At 47.6% G+C, this 22,594-nt stretch overlaps 1 protein-coding gene and 1 long non-coding RNA gene across 7 annotated transcripts in view; one reads left to right on the top strand and one right to left on the bottom strand.

Annotated features, from left to right (window-relative positions):
* LOC140385208 (uncharacterized) overlaps positions 1–22,594 on the top strand; it is a 348,523-nt gene that overhangs the window by 243,796 nt on the left and 82,133 nt on the right. The window lies entirely within an intron of this gene.
* LOC140385207 (sorting nexin-31-like) overlaps positions 1–22,594 on the bottom strand; it is a 119,894-nt gene that overhangs the window by 78,736 nt on the left and 18,564 nt on the right. For both annotated transcript variants that reach the window (XM_072467109.1, XM_072467108.1), the window contains exons 3-4: positions 15,779–15,896; positions 9,801–9,865 (exon numbers count right to left, since the gene is read on the bottom strand). In XM_072467109.1, coding sequence (XP_072323210.1) covers positions 9,801–9,865; positions 15,779–15,896 — 183 coding nt within the window. The remainder of the gene's footprint in view (positions 1–9,800; positions 9,866–15,778; positions 15,897–22,594) is intronic.

The following is a 22,594-nucleotide window of genomic DNA, read 5'->3' as shown; positions in this document are numbered from 1 at the left end:
TCCTGATGTTGCAGGTACACCCACAATGCTGTTAGGGAGGGTGTTCCAGTATTTTGACCCCGCGCCAGTGAAGGAACGGTGATACATTTCCAAGTCAGGATGTCAGTGGCTTGGAGGGGAACTTCCAGGTGGTGGTGTTCACATGTGTCTGCTGTCCTCGTTCTTCTTGATGGTAACAGTGGTGGGTTTGGAAGGTGCTGAAAGAGCCTTGGTGAGTTCCTGCAGTGTATCTTGTAGATGGTACACACTGCTGCCACTGTTCGTTGGTGGTGGAAGGAGTGAATGTTTGTGAAAGGGATGCAAATCCAGCGGGCTGCTTTATTCTGAATGGTGTCAAGCTTCTTGACTGTTGTTGGAGCTGTACTCATCCAGGCAATTGGAGAATATTCCATCACACTTGTGCCTCGTTGATGGTGGACAGGCTTTGGGGAGTCAAGTGAGATACTGGCCGTAGTATTCCTAGCCTCTGACCTGCTCTAGGAGCCACAGTATTTATATGGCTAGTTTCTGGTCAATGGGTCAATGGTCACCCAGGAGGTTGATAGTGGGGGATTTAGTGTTGATAATGCCATTGAATGTTATGGGCCACTCTTTAGGTTATCTCTCGTTGGAAATGGTCATTGCCTGGCACTTGTGTGGCACGAATGTTCCTTGCCTCAACCCAAGCCTAGATATTGTCTAGGTCTTGCTGCATTTGGACATGGATGTTGAAAATTGTAAAAGTCTGAATGTCTCCAGATTATTTTTCTCTTCCAGGTCTAACCCTGGCCATCTGGGTTCCTAACCTGCTATAAAAGGAAGTGAGGATTGCTGCGTGGAAGAGGCAAATGCCTTTCCAGCACTGCTTGTGGGCCAGGAGGAGCAGAAACGTTTCTCCAACCCCACTCCCCATACCAGTCTACCAACTTAACCTCACCTTTCCTTCATACGCACCCCACTCTTCCAAGGTTGCCAATTTCCCCCTCACAAACCCCCCAGGATTGGACCCTGCCACTCCACCTTGCTAATCACTGCTCCAGGACTGGGATATCTGCCTTCTCCTGGACCTCCAGAGTATTTCCCACTGGGCAGAAAACATGGCTGGATAAAAAAGGGACACAGCATATGCGAAGCCTGCACTTTTGGGTCTAACGCCTACCCTACCCTTTCACGCGAATACCCTTCTTCAAGATCAGGGCTCAAGATATATGTTTTAATCATCTTTAAATATACAGACAATTATTGGGTCCATTGTATCCACAATAAATACAAATTGTATCAAGTGCTTCTTATTAAAGCCAATCGCGGTTTAAAAATATTAAAATTAAGGCTTCACCTAACAGCTTTTCACAGAGTTCAAGCCTTACCTCAAGGTATTTATTCCTTCCTTCTCCTGCCATCAGCTACTTTTCTCAATAATTTCTACTCCACTTCTCATCCTCCTCCTGACCACTTCTTCTTCGGAGTAGATCACTCAGCCCCATTGAGTCTGTTTCAATTAGATCATACTGATCTATACGTTAACATTATGTTATCTGCTCTTTTTCCCTGCTCACCTTGGAGAAGATATCTGAATGCATCAGTTGTCCTGCCCTTTTGCCCATCACAGCTGTGGCTAGATTTTTCACACTCCATACACTCCTTATATTTATTGTTGCTTTAACTGATGGGCGTAGCTTTGATGGTTTTCAGCCTTCTTATTCTTTGAACAGATTGCCTCAAGGTCCAGCTTTAAAAGCTTCCGTTACTGAAGTGATTGCCTTTTTAATCAGTTGGCCTTAACCTTCCATGTTGTCTTTCTTTATTTGTTCATTGATAGGATATGGGCATTGCTGGCAAGGCCAGTGTTTAGTGCTAATTCCCAAGTGCCTTCGGGAAAGCAGTGGTGAACCACTTCCAGCCCACGCTCCTCATCCTCTCACATCACCCAAGTCTCTTTTCTTCCAAATGATTTATTTCCTTTTTTGAACAAAATTTCCTGTCCATTACATTAAAAGGCAAAATCTCTACTCTCTAATGTCCTTATAGCTTCTGGGAATTAAAAAGAGGGTTGCAAATGCACAAGCACTCCCCTGGAATACCCATTTGCCCTTTTGAAAACCCGCTCTCCATTTCACATGGAAACTGTATCAAGATCCGAAAATATTTCCTGGACGAATGCTTTGTTGGGAGATGCACTGACTTGCACAAACCTGAGCCATGAAAGTCCAAGTTGAGGCTGCAAGTGAACTCAACTCAGGGCAGTGATCAGAGTGTTAAGTTTGGAAAGGGGTGGAAAGTGAGGAAAAATAGCTCCTCATTGTACATCAATCTTTGGGGGCACTCATTCTTAAATTTCCACGCCTCAGAAATCTTCATTCAAATCGGATGAAACTTTGCAGCACCATTTTGAATTTATGGGATGTGGGTGTCGCTGGCTAGGCCAGCATTTATTACCCATCCCTAGTTGCCCTTGAGGAGGTAGTGGTGAGCTGCTCTCTTGAAACGCTGCAGTCCTTGTAGTGTAGGTACATCCATGGTGCTGTTAGGGAGGGAATTCCAGGATATTGATCCAGCGACAGTGAAGGATCAGCGACATATTTCCAAGTCCGGGTGGTGAGTTACTTGGAGGGGAACCTCCAAAGGGCGGTGTTCCCAGGTATCTGCTGCTCTTGTCCTTCTAGATGGTTGTGGTCGTAGGTTTGGAAGGTGCTGCCCAAGGAGCCTTGGTGAGTTCCTACAGTGCATTTTGTAGATGGTGTACACAGCTGCTACTGTGCGTCGGTGGTGGAGGGAGTGAATGTTTGTGGAAGGGGGAGTAAACAAGCAGGCTCCTTTTTCCTGGACGATGTCAAGTTTCCTGAGTGTTGTTGGAACTGCATTCATCCTGGCAAGTGGAGAGTATTTCATTACACTCTTAACTTATGCCTTGTAGATGGTGGGCAGGCTTTGGGGAATCAGGTGGCAAATTGCTCGCCGCAGGATTCTTCGCCTTTTACCTGCTCGGGTAGCCACAGTATTTATATGGGAAGTCCAGCTTCTGGTCAATGGTAACCCCCATGATGTTTATAATGGGGGATTCAGTAATGGCAATGCCATTGAACGTCAAGGGTCAATGGTTAGTTCCTCTCTTGCTGGCACTTGTGCGACATTTTTATTTATTTAAAAAAAATATGGTTATTCAAGTTTTCCAACAAAATGTTTGACGAACCCCCCCCCCCCCCCAATAACAGAAGAAAAAAGAAACGCAAACACAACAATTAAACATTGTACATTGTACAAAACATTTACATTGGGTTTCCCAATGTACAATAGCCCCCCCATACGACATTTAAAGATACTCGTAGGGAAGCCCCCCCCCCCCCCCCCCGCCCACCCCCATTCCCCCCCCCCCCAACAGAACCCACCCTAGGGTTGCTGCTGCTGCTGACCTCCTTCTAACGCTCTGCGAGATAGTCTAGGAACGGTTGCCACCGCCTGAAGAACCCCTGCACAGACCCTCGTAAGGCAAACTTTATCCTCTCCAGCTTAATTAACTCTGCCATGTCATTTATCCAGGCTTCCACACTGGGGGGCTTTGCGTCCTTCCATAATAACAAGATCCTCCGCCGGGCTACCAGGGACGCAAAGGCCAGGATACCAGCCTCTTTCGCCTCCTGCACTCCCGGCTCGTCCGTTACCCCGAATAATGCCAACCCCCAACTCGGCTTGACATGGACTTTCACCATCTTGGACGTAGTCCTCGCAAGACCCCTCCAAAACCCCTCCAGTGCCGGGCACGACCAGAACATGTGGATGTGATTTGCCGGACTCCCCAAGCACCTCCCACATCTGTCCTCCACTCCAAAGAACCTACTCATCCTCGCCCCTGTCATATGCGCTCTGTGAACAACCTTGAATTGTATTAGGCTGAGCCTGGCGCAAGAGGAGGAAGAATTAACCCTACTCAGGGCATCAGCCCACAGACCCTCCTCTATCTCCTCCCCAAGCTCCTCCTCCCACTTGCCCTTTAACTCCTCCACCGAGGCCACCTCCTCTTCCTGCAGCTCCTGATAAATCGCCGAAACCTTGCCTTCTCCAACACATACACCAGAAATCACCCTGTCCTGAATCCCACGTGCCGGAAGCAGCGTGAATTCCCTCACTTGCCGTCTCACAAACGCCCTCACTTGCATACACCTAAAAGCATTTCCCGGGGGTAACCCAAACTTCTCCTCCAGCGCCCCTAGGCTCGCAAACGTCCCATCTATGAATAGGTCCCCTATTCTCCTAATCCCTGCCCGATGCCAGCTCCGAAATCCCCCATCCATCCTTCCCAGGACGAAGCGATGATTCTCCCGAATTGGGGACCCAACCGAAGCTCCCACCTCGCCCCTGTGTCGCCTTCACTGCCCCCAGATCTTCAGCGTTGCCGCCACCACCGGACTAGTGGTGTACCTTGTCGGCGAGAGCGGCAACGGTGCCGTCACCAGTGCCCTCAGGCTCGTGCCCACACAGGACGCCATCTCCAACCTCTTCCAAGCCGCCCCCTCTCCCTCCATTACCCACTTGCGGATCATCGCCACATTGGCTGCCCAATAGTATCTGCACAAATTCGGCAGAGCCAGCCCCCCCCCTGTCTCGGGATCTTATTTGCCCACACAAAACCCATGATGCTCCTGCTTACCCGTTTGAAAAAGGCCTTGGGAATCACAATGGGAAGACACTGGAACACAAAGAGAAACCTCAGGAGGACCGTCATTTTGACCGACTGCACCCTGCGAGAGTGGCAGCACATCTCATCTTTTAGAATCCTCCTCCATCTGCTCCACCAACCGTGTCAAATTGAGTTTGTGCAGGGCCCCCCAACTCCCAGCCACCTGGATCCCCAAGTACCAAAAGCTCCTTTCTGCCCTTTTCAGCGGCAGGTCGTCTATCCCCCTTCTCTGGTCCCCTGGATGCACCACAAAGAGCTCACTTTTCCCTACATTCAACTTATACCCAGAGAAGTCCCCAAACTCGCTTAGGATTCGCATGACCTCCGCCATCCCCTCCACTGGGTCTGCCACATACAGCAACAGGTCATCCGCATATAGCGACACCAGATGTTCCTCTCCCCCACGGACCAGTCCCCTCCATTTCCTGGACTCCCTTAGTACCATGGCCAAGGGCTCAATTGCCAGTGCAAACAGCAAGGGGGACAGGGGGCACCCCTGCTTCGTCCCTCGGTACAGCCGAAAGTACTCCGACCTCCGTTGATTCGTAGCCATGCTTGCCACCGGGGCTCTATATAGCAATCTGACCCAGCCAATAAACCCCTCCCCAAACCTCCGCAACACTTCGCAAAGATATTCCCACTCCACCCAGTCGAAAGCCTTCTCCGCGTCGATAGCTGCCACTACCCCCGCTTCTCCCTCCACCGAGGGCATCATATTCACGTTGAGGAGCCTCCGCACGTTAGTATTTAGCTGCCTGCCCTTTACGAACCCCGTCTGGTCCTCATGAATCACCCCCGGGACACAGTCCTCAATTCTCGTAGCCAGCACTTTTGCCAGCAACTTAGCATCCACATTAAGGAGTGAGATCGGTCTATACGACGCACACTGCAGTGGGTCCTTGTCCCACTTCAGGATCAGAGAGATCAGCGCCCTGAACATTGTCGGGGGCAAGGTCGCCCCCTCCCTAGCCTTATTGAAAGTCCTCACTAGCAACGGGCCTAGCAGATTCGCGTACTTCCTATAAAACTCGAGCGGGAACCCGTCCGGCCCCAGGGCCTTCCTCGCCTGCATGCTCCCCAATCCTTTAACCAGCTCCTCCAGCCCTATTGGCGCCCCTAAACCAGCCACCTCCTGCTCCTCCACCCTCGGGAACCTCAGCTGATCCAAGGATCGTCACATCCCCTCTTCCCCAGCTGGGGGCTCTGATCTGTACAAAGCCCCATAAAAGTCCCTAAATACCTCATTTATTCTCAACGCACTCCGCACCGTATTCCCCCCTCTATCCTTAATTCCTCCCTATCTGCCTCCCTCTTACGAAGCTGGTGTGCCAGCACCCGACTCGCCTTCTCCCCATACTCATACATCGCCCCCTTCGCTTTCCTCCACTGTGCCTCTGCTTTCCCTGTGGTCAACAGGCCGAACTCAGTCTGGAGATTCCGTCGCTCCCGGTGTAGCCCCTCCTCGGGGGCCTCTGCATATCTCCTGTCCACCCTTAAAATCTCCCCCACCAACCTCTCCCTCTCCCTCCCCTCTCTCTTCTGCCTGTGGGCCCTGATGGAGATTAACTCTCCCCTGACCACCGCCTTCAGCGCCTCCCAGTCTACCCCCACCTGCACCTCCCCATTGTCGTTGGCCTCCAAGTATCTTTCAATACCCCCACACCCGCCCGCACCCCCCCTCATCCGCCAACAGTCCCACATCCAGGCGCCACAACGGGCGCTGGTCCCTCTCCTCCCCCAACTCCAGCTCCACCCAGTGCAGGGTGTGGCCCGAGATGGCTATGGCCGAGTACTCAGTTCCCTCCACTTTCGGGATTAGCACCCTGCTCAGAATTAAAAAATCTATCCGGGAGCAGGCTCTATAGACGTGGGAAGAGAATGAAAATTCTCTGGCCTGGGGCCTGACAACCTCCATGGGTCCACCCCTCCCATCTGGTCCATAAATCCCCTAAGCACCTTGGCCGCTGCCAGCCTCTTACCCGTCCTGGACCTAGAGCGATCCAATGCTGGGTCCAGCACCGTGTTGAAATCCCCCCCCATTATCAAGCTTCCTACCTCCAGGTCCGGAATCCGACCCAGCATGCGCTTCATAAATCCAGCATCATCCCAATTCGGAGCATATACATTTACCAGTACCACCCGCACCCCCTGCAGCCTACCGCTCACCATCACATATCGACCTCCACTATCCACTACAATATTCATTGCCTCAAACGACACCCGCTTCACCACTAGTATTGCAACCCCCCTGTTCTTCGCATCCAGTCCCGAATGGAACACCTGACCTACCCATCCCTTTCTCAGCCTAACCTGATCTGCCACCTTCAAATGAGTCTCCTGGAGCATAACCACATCTGCCTTCAGTCCCTTTAAGTGTGCGAACACCCGGGCCCTCTTGACCGGCCCTTTCAGGCCCCTCACATTCCAAGTTATCAGCCAGACTGGGGGGGCTGCTCGCACCCCCCTCCCCCCGACTAGCCATCTCCTTTTCTAGGCCAGCCACGTGCCCCCGCCACCCGCACCCTCCAGTCCCCCAGACGGCGGGCCCCCGCCCCGACCACCTCTCCTACTTGCAGCTCCCACAGTCTCCCCATCAAGTCCCTCCACCCATCCCCACCCAGCACCCAAACAAAAAGAACATTCCCCAAACGCAGCAAACACAGCAAACATCCCCCCACGACAAACCCTCAATCTGAGTCCAACTTTTCAGTCCGTATGAAGCTCCATGCCTCATCAGGCGTTTCGAAGTAGTGGTGCCGATCCTGGAACGTGACCCACAGTCGCGCTGGCTGCAGCATACCAAACTTAACCCCCTTGGCCCGATTAAAACCAGCTCTTTTCTTAGCCACCTCTGCACTCCAGTTCTGGTAGATTCGGATCTCCGTATTCTCCCACCTACTGCTCCGCTCTTTCTTGGCCCATCTCAGGACACACACTCTGTCCATAAAGCGGTGAAACCTCACCACTACAGCCCTTGGTGGCTCGTTGGCCTTGGGTCTCCTTGCTAGGACCCGGTGAGCCCCAACTAGTTCCAGAGGCCTCGGGAAGGCTCCCGCGCCCATCAGCGAATTGAGCATCGTGCTCACATATGCCCCAACATCGGGCCCCTCCACTCCCTCAGGGAGACCCAGAATCCGAAGATTCTTCCTCCTCAACCTATTCTCCAGGTCCTCAAATCTTTCCGCCCACCTCTTGTGCAGTGCCACGTGCGCCTCCACCTTCACTGCCAGGCCCAAGATCTCGTCCTCGTTCTCCGAGGCTTTTTGCCGCACCTCTCGAATCGCCGCCCCTTGGGCCTTCTGGGTCTCCACTAGCTTCTCAATCGCCGCCTTCATTGGCGCCAGCATTTCGGTCTTCAGCTCCTCAAAGCAGCGTCTAAGAAACCCCTGCTGCTCCTGTGACCACTGCGCCCATGCTGCTTGGTCTCCACCCGCTGCCATCTTGTTTTTCCTCCCTCTCACTTTTCGCTGCTCCAAGATCACTTTTTTCACCGCTCCACTCCTGGTCCAATCCATATACTGCCGGGGGGACCTTGCTGTCACCTTCCCACACTGGAAGCCGTCGAACAATTGCCGTTGGGGCTCCTCTAGAGAGCCCAAAAGTCCGTTCTCGGCAGGAGCTGTCGAACGTGCGACCTACCTAGGCATAGCCGCAACCGGAAGTCGGCACTTGTGTGACATTAATGTCACTTACCACTTATCAGCCCAGACATGGATTTTGCCTAGGTCTTGCAGCATTTGAACATTTTGCACTTCTGAATGCAGAAGGTGCTCACGTAAAACTAACTGATTGCCAAAACAACGATGCTACAGCCCTAAAGTGAATACAAACACTGCCCCATAGTCTCTGAAGTCTTACACATCAGAAAGAGTTCAACTTAATCACTAGCCAAGACACTGTGCACTTGTTGCAAGTAAAGTCACCATACTCTCAGATGATAATAGGCTGCTTTTCCTTGGAGGGGGACAGCTAACTAGTTGTGATTTAGCCGGAGGATCACCACACCCCAGGTGAGAGGCAAGATTGAGAAGGGGTGCCTTCATGAATAACCTCAGCTGGTGCAGAAATTGACCCTCCCGCCTGACTGTTAAGAAACAAACTGTTTGCTGGAGTTCACCAAAGTTATCACCAAGGTTAAAATTAAGTTGAGTTTGTGCTAATCACAACTGGTATGAAGGGATTTGTTCACTTAAGATTGGGCAGTAAGAGAGAGGGAAACATGCATCAAGGGCGGCACGATGGTGCAGTGGTTAGCACTGCTGTCTCACAACGCTGAAGACCCAAGTTCGATCCTGGCCCGGGTCACTGTCCGTATGGAGTTTGCACATTCTCCCTATGTTTGCGTGGATCTCACCCCCACAAACCCAGAGATGTGCAGGGTAGGCGGATTGGCCACGCTAAAGTTCCCCTTAATTGGAAAAAAAAATAATTGGGTACTCTAAATTTGTTTTTAAAAAGGTAACATGGATCATTTGGGACATCTCCATTCTTTAATAATATTCCCCAGCACGTGTCTAGTGTTTGAAGCACAACATCTTAAACTCACCCAGGGAAAAAGCCCTGGAACCAACTTCCTTCACATTAGATTCAGCTAGGGCGGCACGGTAGCACAATGGTTAGCACTGTTGCTTTACAGCACCAGGGTCCCGGGTTCGATTCCCCGCTTGGGTCACTGTCTGTGTGGAATCTGCACGGTCTCCCAGTGCCTGCATGGGTTTTCTCTGGGTGCTCCGGCTTCCTCGCACAAGTCCCGAAAGACGTGCTTGTTGGGTGAATTGGACATTCTGAGTCTCCCTCGGTGTACCCGAACAGGCGCCGGAATGTGGCGACTAGGGAATTTTCACAGTAACTACATTGCAGTGTTAATGTAAGCCTACTTGTGACAATAAAGATTATTAGAAGATTGGTGTTTCAATACCAGTTGGCATTCATACTTGAACATTATTATAGCAATCAGGTTATTGGTGTTGAAAAAAACACCCCATGGTTGGTCATCTAAGGAACAGCCTTTTGCAAGTGTGGATGTGGGAAAGAATCCTTTCATTAAAACAGGGGACATACTCAAGTGAAGTATAGCTATCATGACATTTGCATTTTTTTAAAAAAGTGTTAATTCAGGATTGGAAAAGTTGAAACGGTTCACTACCTGTTGTGCATTCTTCAATAAAGCAGTGAATATTTCACTGGCCGATATAACAGGATCCTCTCCAACTGCAAAAGAACAGGAATATTGAACAGTAAGTTTTGTTTCTTTATAATAATGATAAAGGCAGCATTGACAAATACCCACCAGACTCAGACCTTTAACATTACAGACATTTACAGGGGTTGCAATAAAACTACTGATGCAAACAAAAGAATTGCTCTCCTTTGGAAATGGCAAAGTGCATTCAGCAGCTTAAAAAGGTGTATAAAATGCATTGGTTGCACATTTCAAATAGGGCTTTAAGTAACTGCCTGATCCAGGTGAACCATGCCGAATCCGGAAATAAGCATGGGGATTGCAAATAAAAAACATTTACATACTCTGACCACGTGTCCTACACTTGGTTTTGTTCTGTACATTCACTTTGCTCTATTCTTTCATGGGATGTGGGCGTCACTGGTAAAGCCAGCATTTGTTGCCCATTCCCAAATTGCCACAACTGTGTGGCTTTGCTGCGTCATTTCAGAGGGCAGCTAAAAGTCAACCACATTGCTCTGTATCTGGAGTCATATGTAGGCCAGACCAGGCATGTGTGGACCAGACATTAGCGAACTCGATGGGTTTTGACAACAAATCGATGATGGTTTTAATTCCAGATTTAGTTAAACATTTGTTAATTATTAATTGGTCACATTTAAAGTCCACCAGCTGCCAAGGTGAGATTTGAACTCATGTCCCCAGAGCAATAGCCTGGGCCTCTGGATTGCTAGCCTAATGACTACACATACTACACACCACTACACATAACCTTCTCTCCCAGATAGTAGATCTCATTTAAAAGCCATAATTCTAAAGCCTTTATTGTAGAACATAAAATCAGTATAGGGAGGTTGTTCACACTGAAAAGTAGCAGCACAAGAAGCCCACTCCAGCACTGCTTTATACTGCCATAATGGCAACAATAGCTTTCAAGCTACTTCCTTCCTACTGTGTCTGCTGAAATATTAAAGGAATTCACCGTACAAATCAACAGACTTGGGTTATTGCACTTGAATGTTGTCGGTGAAGATATCTGCCCTGTGCCAATGTCCTCTTACAAACACAGGGCTGATCATGCTGCTGTAATAAGACCATAAGACATAGGAGCAGAATTAGGCCACTCGGCCCATCGAGTCTGCTCCAGCATTCAATCATGGCTGATATTTCCTCATCCCCATTCACCTGCCTTCTCCCCATAACCCCTGATCCCCTTACTCGAATGACAGATACATACGTGTTATTATATGAATTACACATCCCAGAAATAGGCCATTTGACCCAATTAGTTTATGTCAGAGCTTATATTCCATACAAATTTGCCTCCTGCCTTATTGCATCCCAGCCTATCAATAGAGCCTTCTATTCTTTCCCCCTCTCATTCGCTTATCTCACTTCACTTTAAGTGCATCTATGCTAGATGCTCAACCCTTCCAAATGGTAGTGAGTTATCCATTCTCACCAGCCGGTGTAAAAAATACAATGGCAGCATTCTCCGGTCCCCCAGCCGCGCATTTCTCAGCGGTGTGCCGTTCGCTGGTGTAGGGATTTTCTCTTTCCGCCGCTTGTCAATGGGATTTCCCTTTGAAGCCACCCACGGCACTGGGAAACCCATGGGCTGGGTGGGGGGGGGATTTAGCGGAAAAACAGAATCCCAATGGCCGGTGAATTCCGGTCTATAAATCATGGCTTTCGAATTGTACTCCTCAATAAATTACATGCAGATAAAGCACCTTTGTTGATCTGCGTACCCTCTTCTAGTGATTTGTGGATCTGAACTCCCAGATTCCTTTTTGTATCGCTGCTCCAGTCAGACACATACTTCCCAAGAGGTAGGCGGCCTTCTTTTTCCACCTCACACTGGTCTATATAGAAATGTGTTTGTCACTTAGAGCCATTCTGCAAGTCTGTTAAAAGGTTTTTTTATATTCTAGACCCCTGTTGCCTTCATGCTGCCACTAAGGAAAAGCTCAAGTTTCACCATGGATTAAATAAATTAAAGGTTGGTCCGGCAGAGCTCATTGGCCAAGTGATTTCGGAGTTGGATGTGGTAGTTTTGAATCGGAATGGGTTCCATTAACCACTGGCTACTATTGTTACAGACACTGATTCCAGCCTGAGGAAAACTTCTCTTTCTGACTCAATGTTCTTCCCTAATCAACAACCTCCTCGCGTAGGAGATATTCCCATTTGCAATTAGAGATATTTACTTCAAGGAAAGGTGAATTTGGTGACGTTTGTCTGTATGTTTTATCAAGGTGATGGAGGGGGAGGGTGGAATGGAGCGGCGTGTGCCACAGAGGGGCACATGGTGTAGATAATGTTTTTCGTGATAGGTTGAAAGCTTTTGCGGTGAAGATTTTATTACTGGAGTTGCTCAGGCTTCTCGAAGTCTGAGCTGTTCCAAGCTTTGTGATCAATGTGAAGCACCGACAGCAATGGTTGAAAAGGGATGTTGAGCGGCAACACTTCTGGTAGGGGCAGGTTCACTTGAAGTTTTCAAAAGGGAATCAGGCATTTATGCAAAAATGAAGAATGGGCAGGGTTATGGGAGGAGGCAGAAGAATGGCACTATGTGAACTGACGAATTGGAGAGCTGGTACAGACACTATGGGCCGAATGACCTCCTTCTACATGTCTATATTGCATCTTTTGGTTTTAAATTTTACCTACGATAGGTATTGTAAATTTGATTTGTTAGGTGATTTCTACAAATCTTAAGATATGTGTACCTGAAGAGTGGTAGGAGCCTGCCTGAAGTCATGACATACAAATCTTACAACAGACTTTACTAGCCTAGCTGTGAAACTTTGGGTGCAGTGGGGTCTTTGAACTAAAATTATGGAGACAATGGCGATGTTAGCCCAATTTTAACCCAAGCTTTAAATCAAGAACAGGGGAACCAGATGATCAACCCAAACTCCTCCCCCACCCGAGTGTGAAGTCTGGGGCGAATTTAACTCCCGGAACTCTTTCAAATAGCATGAAAACACTTTATGCCCGATGCCAGCAAGATTCGTCAATGCCGGCAGGTGGGTATGGTTACTCTAGTGGAAGCCGGACAAAGTCAGAGGCCCAAAGGTTAGTGCTAGCAGGAATCAATAGATGACAGTTCTAGGAAGAAGGCCAGAGCTGGGGAGGCCCAAAGGTTTCCTGGTGAGATTGTGAGAAGTGTTCCTGTTCTTCCTCCTAGTAAACCAGTAATTGCTACAGAAATTTAGTTTTGTTTTTCATATTAACCTTTTCAGGTCAGTCTAATGCCTCCCACTTCTGTGATGACTTTCCCCAATTTCTAGAGCTAAAATTGTGCTATGCTGACGAGTCCATGACTTCAGCATGTTAGGTAGGCTCAAATGCAGCTTAATTAAAATGGCAGCTTGCTGTGCAACTTCCCCCAGATACCCCTCACATGATCTTTTTGACAAATCATTGAACCCCTTCACATCATCAGGCAGCCTGGGTTATAATCAAGGCTTATAATTGTTCCTTCCTATTAGACAAATGTTATAGACATAAGCTGACAGATGTAGCTATAGGCTGGATTCCTCCGTCTCGCCCGCTGCAAGATCGCCACGGGCGGGATTCGGACCACATAAAGGTCCATTGACCTCAGGGCGAATTTCCGGTTGCCGTTGGGATGGCCGTAAAATCCCGCCCATGATCTTTAATGGTTGAATCATCCAGAATTAAGTGGTTTTAGACTGGAAATGCACACTTTTGTCAGCTTTAGACATTTCTGTATATCACGGACTTATGAGTGATCATTAGACTTCTAGTAATAATTGCAAGCATTGCCAACATTAATTTGGCATAATTGCAGTTCTATATCCAAAGACCTCTTGGGTGGAAATAAATATAGCAAGGTTTTTGACCTCTTTTAAACGGTTTATCATCTTGTCAACAGTGAAATGGCAACACACCAAACTTAGTATTTGCGTAATGTAAAAATATTTAAAACGGGGAGGAATTTGTTCATGCAGTGTCATTTATGTTGATGCCCCAGGAGCAGGCAGCAACAGGGGCTGTTATTTGAGTAAAGCATCTTGAATTAAATCATGGTCTGCCCCCTAGAAAATCAACACAAGTCTGCGCAAGACCGCCAGAAGCGATGCTACGCAAACAAATTTCACCCTTCACCCAATAATAAATCCAAAACGCTTCAAATGTACTAATGGCAAGCACTGTATTCCTCTGATTTTACTTTATTCTGGATAGATTTACAATGAGTGATCTGGGGCGAAATTCTCCGCAATCGGCGCGATGTCCGCCGACTGGCGCCAAAAACGGCGCGAATAAGTCCAGCATCGCGCCGCCCCAAAGGTGCGGAATCCTCCTCATCTTGAGGGGCCGAGCCCTCACCCTGAGGGGCTAGGCCCGCGCCGGACTGATTTCCGTCCCGCCAGCTGGAGGGAAAGGCCTTTGGTGCCCTGACATTGTCGGGCGGCGCATGCGCGGGAGCGTCAGTGGGCACTCACGGCATCCCCGCGCATGCGCAGTGGAGGGGGTCTCTTCTGCCTCCGCCATGGTGGAGACCATGGCGAAGGAAAAGAGTGCCCCCACGGCACAGGCCCGCCCGCGGATCGGTGGGCCCCGATCGCGGGCCAGGCCACCGTGGGGACACCCCCCGGGGCCAGATCGCCCCGCGCCCCCCCCCAGGACCCCGGAGCCCGCCCGCACCACCTTGTCCCGCCGGTAAGAGAGGTGGTTGAATCCACGCCAGCAGGATAGGCATTCCAGCAGCGGGACTTCGGCCCATCCGGGTCGGAGAATCGCCGGTGGGGGCCTGCCAACTGGCGCGGCGCGATTCCCGCCCCTGCCAAATATCCGGTGCCGGAGAATTCGGCAACCGGCGGGGGCAGGATTCACGCCAGCCCCCAGCGATTCTCCGACCCGGCGGGGGGGTCGGAGAATCCCGCCCCTGTTGTTTAGCTGCTGGTCTAGTGTTGTAGTGCTTTCCATTTAATAATAATCTTTGTCACAAGTAGGCTTACATTAACACTGCAATGAAGTTACTGTGAAAAGCCCCTAGTCGCCACAATCCGGCACCTGTCCAGAGATGACTTTCCCCAATTTCTAGAGCTAAAATTGTGCTATGCTGACGAGTCCATGACTTCAGCATGTTAGGTAGGCTCAAATGCAGCTTAATTAAAATGGCAGCTTGCTGTGCAACTTCCCCCAGATACCCCTCACATGATCTTTTTGACAAATGTCCTTGTAGGATGATCAAGAAAATACCGCATTTACCACTTTCTAATGTGCAAATTTATAAAAAAGGGACATTTTTAACCCTTGATGCTCTATCCCATTTGTTTTACACAAATAGTTTACAAATTCCACTTTGTTGGAGATGCTGGACTGCGTGTGGAAAATGCTTTGGTGCTGTAAGTAAGGATATGTTAGGACGAAACCAAATTGCAAAGTGTCACAAAAGACATACTGGTTGCACAGTATGAATGTTCCAATAACAGCATAAATTCCTGTGACCAGCTGAAATGAAGGGTCACCAAGAGATTTAGTGCAGCCTTCCATTGTTGCTATTATACAGAGTTGTTGCCAGCTGAATGATATTCACTCAATGAGAACCAATTGGCACAAGCTAATCCATCAGTGACTTCAATTTCAGGGCTGAATTTGAAAATAGGAGTGTTGAAGTATTTTTATTACTTCGGAAATTTCTGGAATATTGTTGCCCAAATTCCTGGAGCTCTCCTGTATCCTCGCCAGGTGATTATTTGAGGTAGAAATATCTGATCATGGATTTTCACTCACCTCCTAAATCAGTTCAGTGTCAGGATTAGAGGCATGGACACTGGCTGATATTTGTCCTCTCGGAGCCCAGACACATCAATACGTGTATTTATGGCCAGTCACAACCAATTCTCTTACAAGACCAGCCCATCAAGTCGAAGAGGTTTTCCCAGATATCAGTCTGATAGACTTACCTTTCTGAATATACTGCTGTAATTTAAGTCTTCTTTCTTCAGCCATAGACTCAGTCGGTGCAAGGTAATTCTTAGGTGGAAAACACGGCACAAGATTTTTCCCAAAGTAATGCCTCAACTAAAATAAATCAAACAAATATCACTGCATTAATTCCGGTATCTATGCATACAAGCACTAGAGGACCTGCACTCGTAAATGTATTGTATAACCTCACAAAAACCCACAGCGTTTTACAGCCATCAGATACTTTGAGGTAGAGGACATGCAGCAGCCAATTTAATGTAGAGTAAGCTCATGATAACAGCCGGGTAATCTGTCCTTTACATAAAACTGTCAGTTGAGGGATAAATATTTACCAGGCTACCGGGGAGACACCCAGCTCAAAGTAGAGCCAAGGGATTTCTCACATCCAAACGAGAAGGCCAACGAGACCTTGGTCTGGTGTCTCGACCACAAAATAGCACCTCCGACAGGTAATGGGTCACTGAGGTAGGTTGTAAGGAGAAGAGCGCAGTAGGAAGGCAGAGAGGTTAAAGGGGGGCTTTCAGAGCTTGGGGCTAAAAGGTATTGTTGTGGTAGTTAAACAGTTATTCGACTACATAGTGTCCCTCACTTCACAACTGAACAGCCGACACTCAAAGTTTCAGTTCAAGAACTTTATTCAAGCTATAGCAGGGGAGTTCAACATCCATCAGGTGGCATGCCAGCTCCCTAAACACCAAACACAGGGCAATTGTACAGTTGCTTATCTTCCAAATAATACACCAATCAAAAGAGTACATTTGTTTATGAATTATCTGCAAACATTCACAACTAATCATTAGGATTTATAATGCATCGTATACAAATATGATTATCCAATCACAATTTAGGCACATATACTTAATTATAATATCACCAAGCACGTATTTGTCTCTACTTATCAAATAACTTCTAGACATGGGGATGCTAGGAATATGTTTTGACCAGTGATGTATCAACTCCCTTTCCCGCTGCCCCTTTTTTTTAGTGGACACACGAGCTACAGTTACAGTGTTCAATTGATGGTGTGCGAGCTGTATGACTGCAACCTCCCTATAATTAATATAGCAAGGATCTTTGAGTGGTATCTGTAGACAGTCGGACCTGAATGTTTGCCCTATGTATTTTCTTTTCATGTACGAATGATCTGTCTGAGCTACACGCAGAACAATACTTTACACTGTACCTCAGTACACGTGACAATAAACAAATCCAATCCAAATCCTAACCCAAACCAACTGGTTTCTCATCACTAGTTTTCAGTCTTTGAGAATCTAGCAGCTAGCAGCTTGTAATTCTGACTTTTAACTTTCAGTATAATTACCAGTAAACTTACTCCCGAAATAAATCACTAAATGTTACAACATTCTCAGATTCAGACTTTCAGTCACTCTGTAAAATAAATTCATGTCCCCTACAATTGGTTATTGTTATTCTCCCCGTGGGTTTCCTCTGGGTACTCCACTTTCCTCCCACAAGACCTGAAAGACATGTTGTTAGGAGAATTGGACATTCTGAGTTCTCCCACAGTGTACCCGTACAGGTGCCAGAGTGTGGCAACTAGGGGCGTTTCACAGTAACTTCATTGCAGTGTTAACGTAAGCCTACTTGTGACAATAAGGTTTAGGTGTTTTAGTAAGCTCAGAGACGGGGTTTAGGTGTTTTAGTAAGCTCAGAGAAGGAGGCAAAAGAGGGGGAGGTGTGGCGCTGCTAGTCAAGAGCAGTATTACGGTGGCGGAGAGGATGCTAGATGGGGACTCTTCCGAGGTAGTATTGGCTGAAGTTAGAAACAGGAAAGGAGAGGTCACCCTGTTGGGAGTTTTTTATAGGCCTCCTAATAGTTCTAGGGATGTAGAGGAAAGGATGGCGAAGATGATTCTGGATATGAGCGAAAGTAACAGGGTAGTTATTATGGGAGACTTTAACTTTCCAAATATTGACTGGAAAATATATAGTTCGAGTACAATAGATGGGTCGTTTTTTGTACAGTGTGTGCAGGAGGGTTTCCTGAAACAATATGTTGACAGGCCAACAAGAGGCGAGGCCACGTTGGATTTGGTTTTGGGTAATGAACCAGGCCAGGTGTTGGATTTGGAGGTAGGAGAGCACTTTGGGGACAGTGACCACAATTCGGTGACGTTTACGTTAATGATGGAAAGGGATAAGTATACACCGCAGGGCAAGAGTTATAGCTGGGGGAAGGGCAATTATGATGCCATTAGACGTGACTTGGGGGGGATAAGGTGGAGAAGTAGGCTGCAAGTGTTGGGCACACTGGATAAGTGGGGCTTGTTCAAGGATCAGCTACTGCGTGTTCTTGATAAGTATGTACCGGTCAGACAGGGAGGAAGGCGTCGAGCGAGGGAACCGTGGTTCACCAAGGAAGTGGAATCTCTTGTTAAGAGGAAGAAGAAGGCCTATGTGAAGATGAAGTGTGAAGTTTCGGTTGGGGCGATGGATAGTTACAAGGTAGCGAGGAAGGATCTAAAGAGAGAGCTAAGACGAGCAAGGAGGGGACATGAGAAGTATTTGGCAGGAAGGATCAAGGAAAACCCAAAAGCTTTCTATAGGTATGTCAGGAATAAGCGAATGACTAGGGAAAGAGTAGGACCAGTCAAGGACAGGGATGGGAAATTGTGTGTGGAGTCTGAAGAGATAGGCGAGATACTAAATGAATATTTTTCGTCAGTATTCACTCAGGAAAAAGATAATGTTGTGGAGGAGAATGCTGAGCCCCAGGCTAATAGAATAGATGGCATTGAGGTACGTAGGGAAGAGGTGTTGGCAATTCTGGACAGGCTGAAAATAGATAAGTCCCCGGGACCTGATGGGATTTATCCTAGGATTCTATGGGAGGCCAGGGAAGAGATTGCTGGACCTTTGGCTTTGATTTTTTATGTCATCATTGGCTACAGGAATAGTGCCAGAGGACTGGAGGACAGCAAATGTGGTCCCTTTGTTCAAAAAGGGGAGCAGAGACAACCCCGGCAACTATAGACCGGTGAGCCTCACGTCTGTAGTGGGTAAAGTCTTGGAGGGGATTATAAGGGACAAGATTTATAATCATCTAGATAGGAATAATATGATCAGGGATAGTCAGCATGGCTTTGTGAAGGGTAGGTCATGCCTCACAAACCTTATTGAGTTCTTTGAGAAGGTGACTGAACAGGTAGACGAGGGTAGAGCAGTTGATGTGGTGTATATGGATTTCAGCAAAGCGTTTGATAAGGTTCCCCACGGTAGGCTATTGCAAAAAATACGGAGGCTGGGGATTGAGGGTGATTTAGAGATGTGGATCAGAAATTGGCTAGCTGAAAGAAGACAGAGGGTGGTGGTTGATGGGAAATGTTCAGAATGGAGTACAGTCACAAGTGGAGTACCACAAGGATCTGTTCTGGGGCCGTTGCTGTTTGTCATTTTTATCAATGACCTAGAGGAAGGCGCAGAAGGGTGGGTGAGTAAATTTGCAGACGATACTAAAGTCGGTGGTGTTGTCGATAGTGTGGAAGGATGTAGCAGGTTACAGAGGGATATAGATAAGCTGCAGAGCTGGGCTGAGAGGTGGCAAATGGAGTTTAATGTAGAGAAGTGTGAGGTGATTCACTTTGGAAGGAATAACAGGAATGCGGAATATTTGGCTAATGGTAAAGTTCTTGAAAGTGTGGATGAGCAGAGGGATCTAGGTGTCCATGTACATAGATCCCTGAAAGTTGCCACCCAGGTTGATAGGGTTGTGAAGAAGGCCTATGGAGTGTTGGCCTTTATTGGTAGAGGGATTGAGTTCCGGAGTCGGGAGGTCATGTTGCAGCTGTACAGAACTCTGGTACGGCCGCATTTGGAGTATTGCGTACAGTTCTGGTCACCGCATTATAGGAAGGACGTGGAGGCTTTGGAGCGGGTGCAGAGGAGATTTACCAGGATGTTGCCTGGTATGGAGGGAAAATCTTATGAGGAAAGGCTGATGGACTTGAGGTTGTTTTCGTTGGAGAGAAGAAGGTTAAGAGGAGACTTAATAGAGGCATACAAAATGATCAGGGGGTTGGATAGGGTGGACAGTGAGAGCCTTCTCCCGCGGATGGATATGGCTGGCACGAGGGGACATAACTTTAAACTGAGGGGTAATAGATATAGGACAGAGGTCAGAGGTAGGTTCTTTACGCAAAGAGTAGTGAGGCCGTGGAATGCCCTACCTGCTACAGTAGTGAACTCGCCAACATTGAGGGCATTTAAAAGTTTATTGGATAAACATATGGATGATAATGGCATAGTGTAGGTTAGATGGCTTTTGTTTCGGTGCAACATCGTGGGCCGAAGGGCCTGTACTGCGCTGTATTGTTCTATGTTCTATGTTCTAATAATAAAGATTATTATTCTATCCAATATCTGGACAGACAACAGTATGACCAGGAGACAACAAGATCTCCCGTTTCCCAAAAGCTTTTGTCCTATCATCCAGAAAGCAAAGAGATAATCAATCCAAACGAAATGTTGCCAACTTCAAACAAGCTGGTTTATTTCAAGTAAGATACACAAACGAACAGCAGACAGCTTTCTAGTGAGATACATCCATGTCCTATGCTTTTTCGTGTATGGAACGATCTGTCTGGACTGTACGCAGAACAATACTTTTCACTGTACTTCAGTACACGTGACATTCAAATTCAAATCATCTCACATCACTCCTCGTAGCTTGAAAGAAATATTTGCATTTATATAGCTCCTTTCCTAACCACCAGATGCCTCAAAGCACTTTACAGCCAATGAAATAGTTTGCAAATGCAGTCACTCCATGATAAATAAATAATTTCATCACTCTAGTCCACTTATTGGACTTGCACTTCACAAGGTAGCAGTCCTTTATGAATTTCGTGTCTGCTCGAAATAGTTTCTCCCAGAAGTGAATTTTATGTCCATTATGAGAGAATTAAAATCCTTCATACAATGACACAAGGTTGTAATAAAACTACTCTCACATTATGTGAGCTAGTTACTATAATCATGCACAAATGATGTTGCATTTTACCAGATTTCCAAGAGGCAAAATTAAACAGTATGATTAAACAAGATCACGGAGAAATAAAAAAGGAGCTGGTTTATATACATTGCATATGATTGAATAAAATACTCATTTCTTCTTTGCCCCACTATCCCCATTGACCAGCAACTTAATCTTGTAATCATTGAATCTGTCCAGCGCTCTTCTTAAAAGGAATTGACTCACTCAATATGCAGCAGGGTCTTCTTTCATCCCCTCCATAGGCAGGATGTTAAGGAATTTGATTCACTCATGTCCATTACTACCACACTCGGCTGTCAATTTCAGCAGCTACCACCTGTCCTGCCATCTTCAATGACTTGCACACATATACCCAGTTCCCTCAGATCCTGCACTCCATTTCAAGTTATATCATATATTTTATTAGTCTCTCCATATCCTTCCTACCACTTCACATTCCTCTGCACTGAACTTCGGTCACCTCTCTATCGATTCCAGCAACTTCTACGCTATCCTCCTTGCAGTTTCCAATGCTTCCACATTTTGTATCATCTGCAAAATCTCGTGGCACGGTGGCTAGCATTGCTGCCTCACAACTCCAGGGTCCCGGGTTCAATTCTGGCCTCGGATGACGTGTGTGGAGTTTGTACTTTCCACACACCCGTGTCTGCGTGGGTTTCCTCCAGGTGCTCTGGTTTCCTCCCACTATCCGAAGATGTGCAGGTTAGGTGGATTGGCCATGCTAAAATCGCCCCTTAGTGTTCAAAAGGTTAGGTGGAGTTACTGGGTTACTGGGATAGGGTGGAGATGTGAGCTTAAGTAGGGCCGGTGCAGACTCCAAGGGCCGAATGGCCTCCTTCAAATGGGGCAGCACGGTAGCACAGTAGTTAGCACAGTTGCTTCACAGTTCCAGGGTCCCAATTTCGATTCCCGGCTTGGGTCACTGTCTGCGCGGAGTCTGCACGTTCTCCCCATGTCTGTATGGGTTTCCTCCGGGTGCTCCGGTTTCCTCCCACATTCCAAAGATGTGCAGGTTAGGTGGACCATGAAGAGGGAAGTTAAATGTTCCTGGCTTACAACGTGAAAAAAGGGAAATGATGTAATTCCCTCACCCAACTCCCTTCCAGCCATGTAATCACCAGTAAAGAAAAAGGGGGAGTATAAGACCACAACCAATAAAAGGGAAAAAGACAGCAGCAACACGTCCACGCATTATGCCTTGTAAAGTCTTAGGAAAAGGAGATAGCCCCACCCCCTCATTTGGGTAGATCGTATTCAGGTGAGGCCACAGGCACTCTGATCCCTGGGCCTCCTGTAGGATTATAACACACCTATTCCAACTAAACAAAAACTTGGGGGACAGCCATTCCAGAGTTGATTTCCATGGCAATGCCTTGAGCAAGACTCATGCTGCATATACTTTGAATTTGAAACAAAAACTTGGCAGTTACAGATAACTGTTCTCTGCTGCATTCTCCGAGGCAACGCTGCTTGCAGAGTCCATTTGCCAATCGATCACATGCAGACACGATGGGCCGAATGGCCTTCTTATGCATCGTAACAACCAGCATTTTCCCCTCATTCAAAAAAATTGTTGCTCCCCTTACAATTGGCACTCTTGCCTGGCTGTCCTGATGGGGTGCAAGACAAGCTTCAATAGCATGTGTCTTCTTTCCACCAATTCTCAACCAAAACAAAAATTGCAAAATGATTTTCTTACCCACCTCTAGTAATCAAAGCCAGTCCAGGAGATCGCACTGTCCAGGGATGTGTTAACAGTTAATATGATCTCGGAGTC

This window comes from Scyliorhinus torazame, chromosome 11 (genome assembly GCF_047496885.1).
Source record: "Scyliorhinus torazame isolate Kashiwa2021f chromosome 11, sScyTor2.1, whole genome shotgun sequence".
In the NCBI taxonomy this organism is placed as follows: Eukaryota; Metazoa; Chordata; class Chondrichthyes; order Carcharhiniformes; family Scyliorhinidae; genus Scyliorhinus; species Scyliorhinus torazame.
The sequence above is the reverse complement of the archived record's forward strand: the minus strand, read 5'-3'. Positions and strand labels throughout refer to the sequence as shown.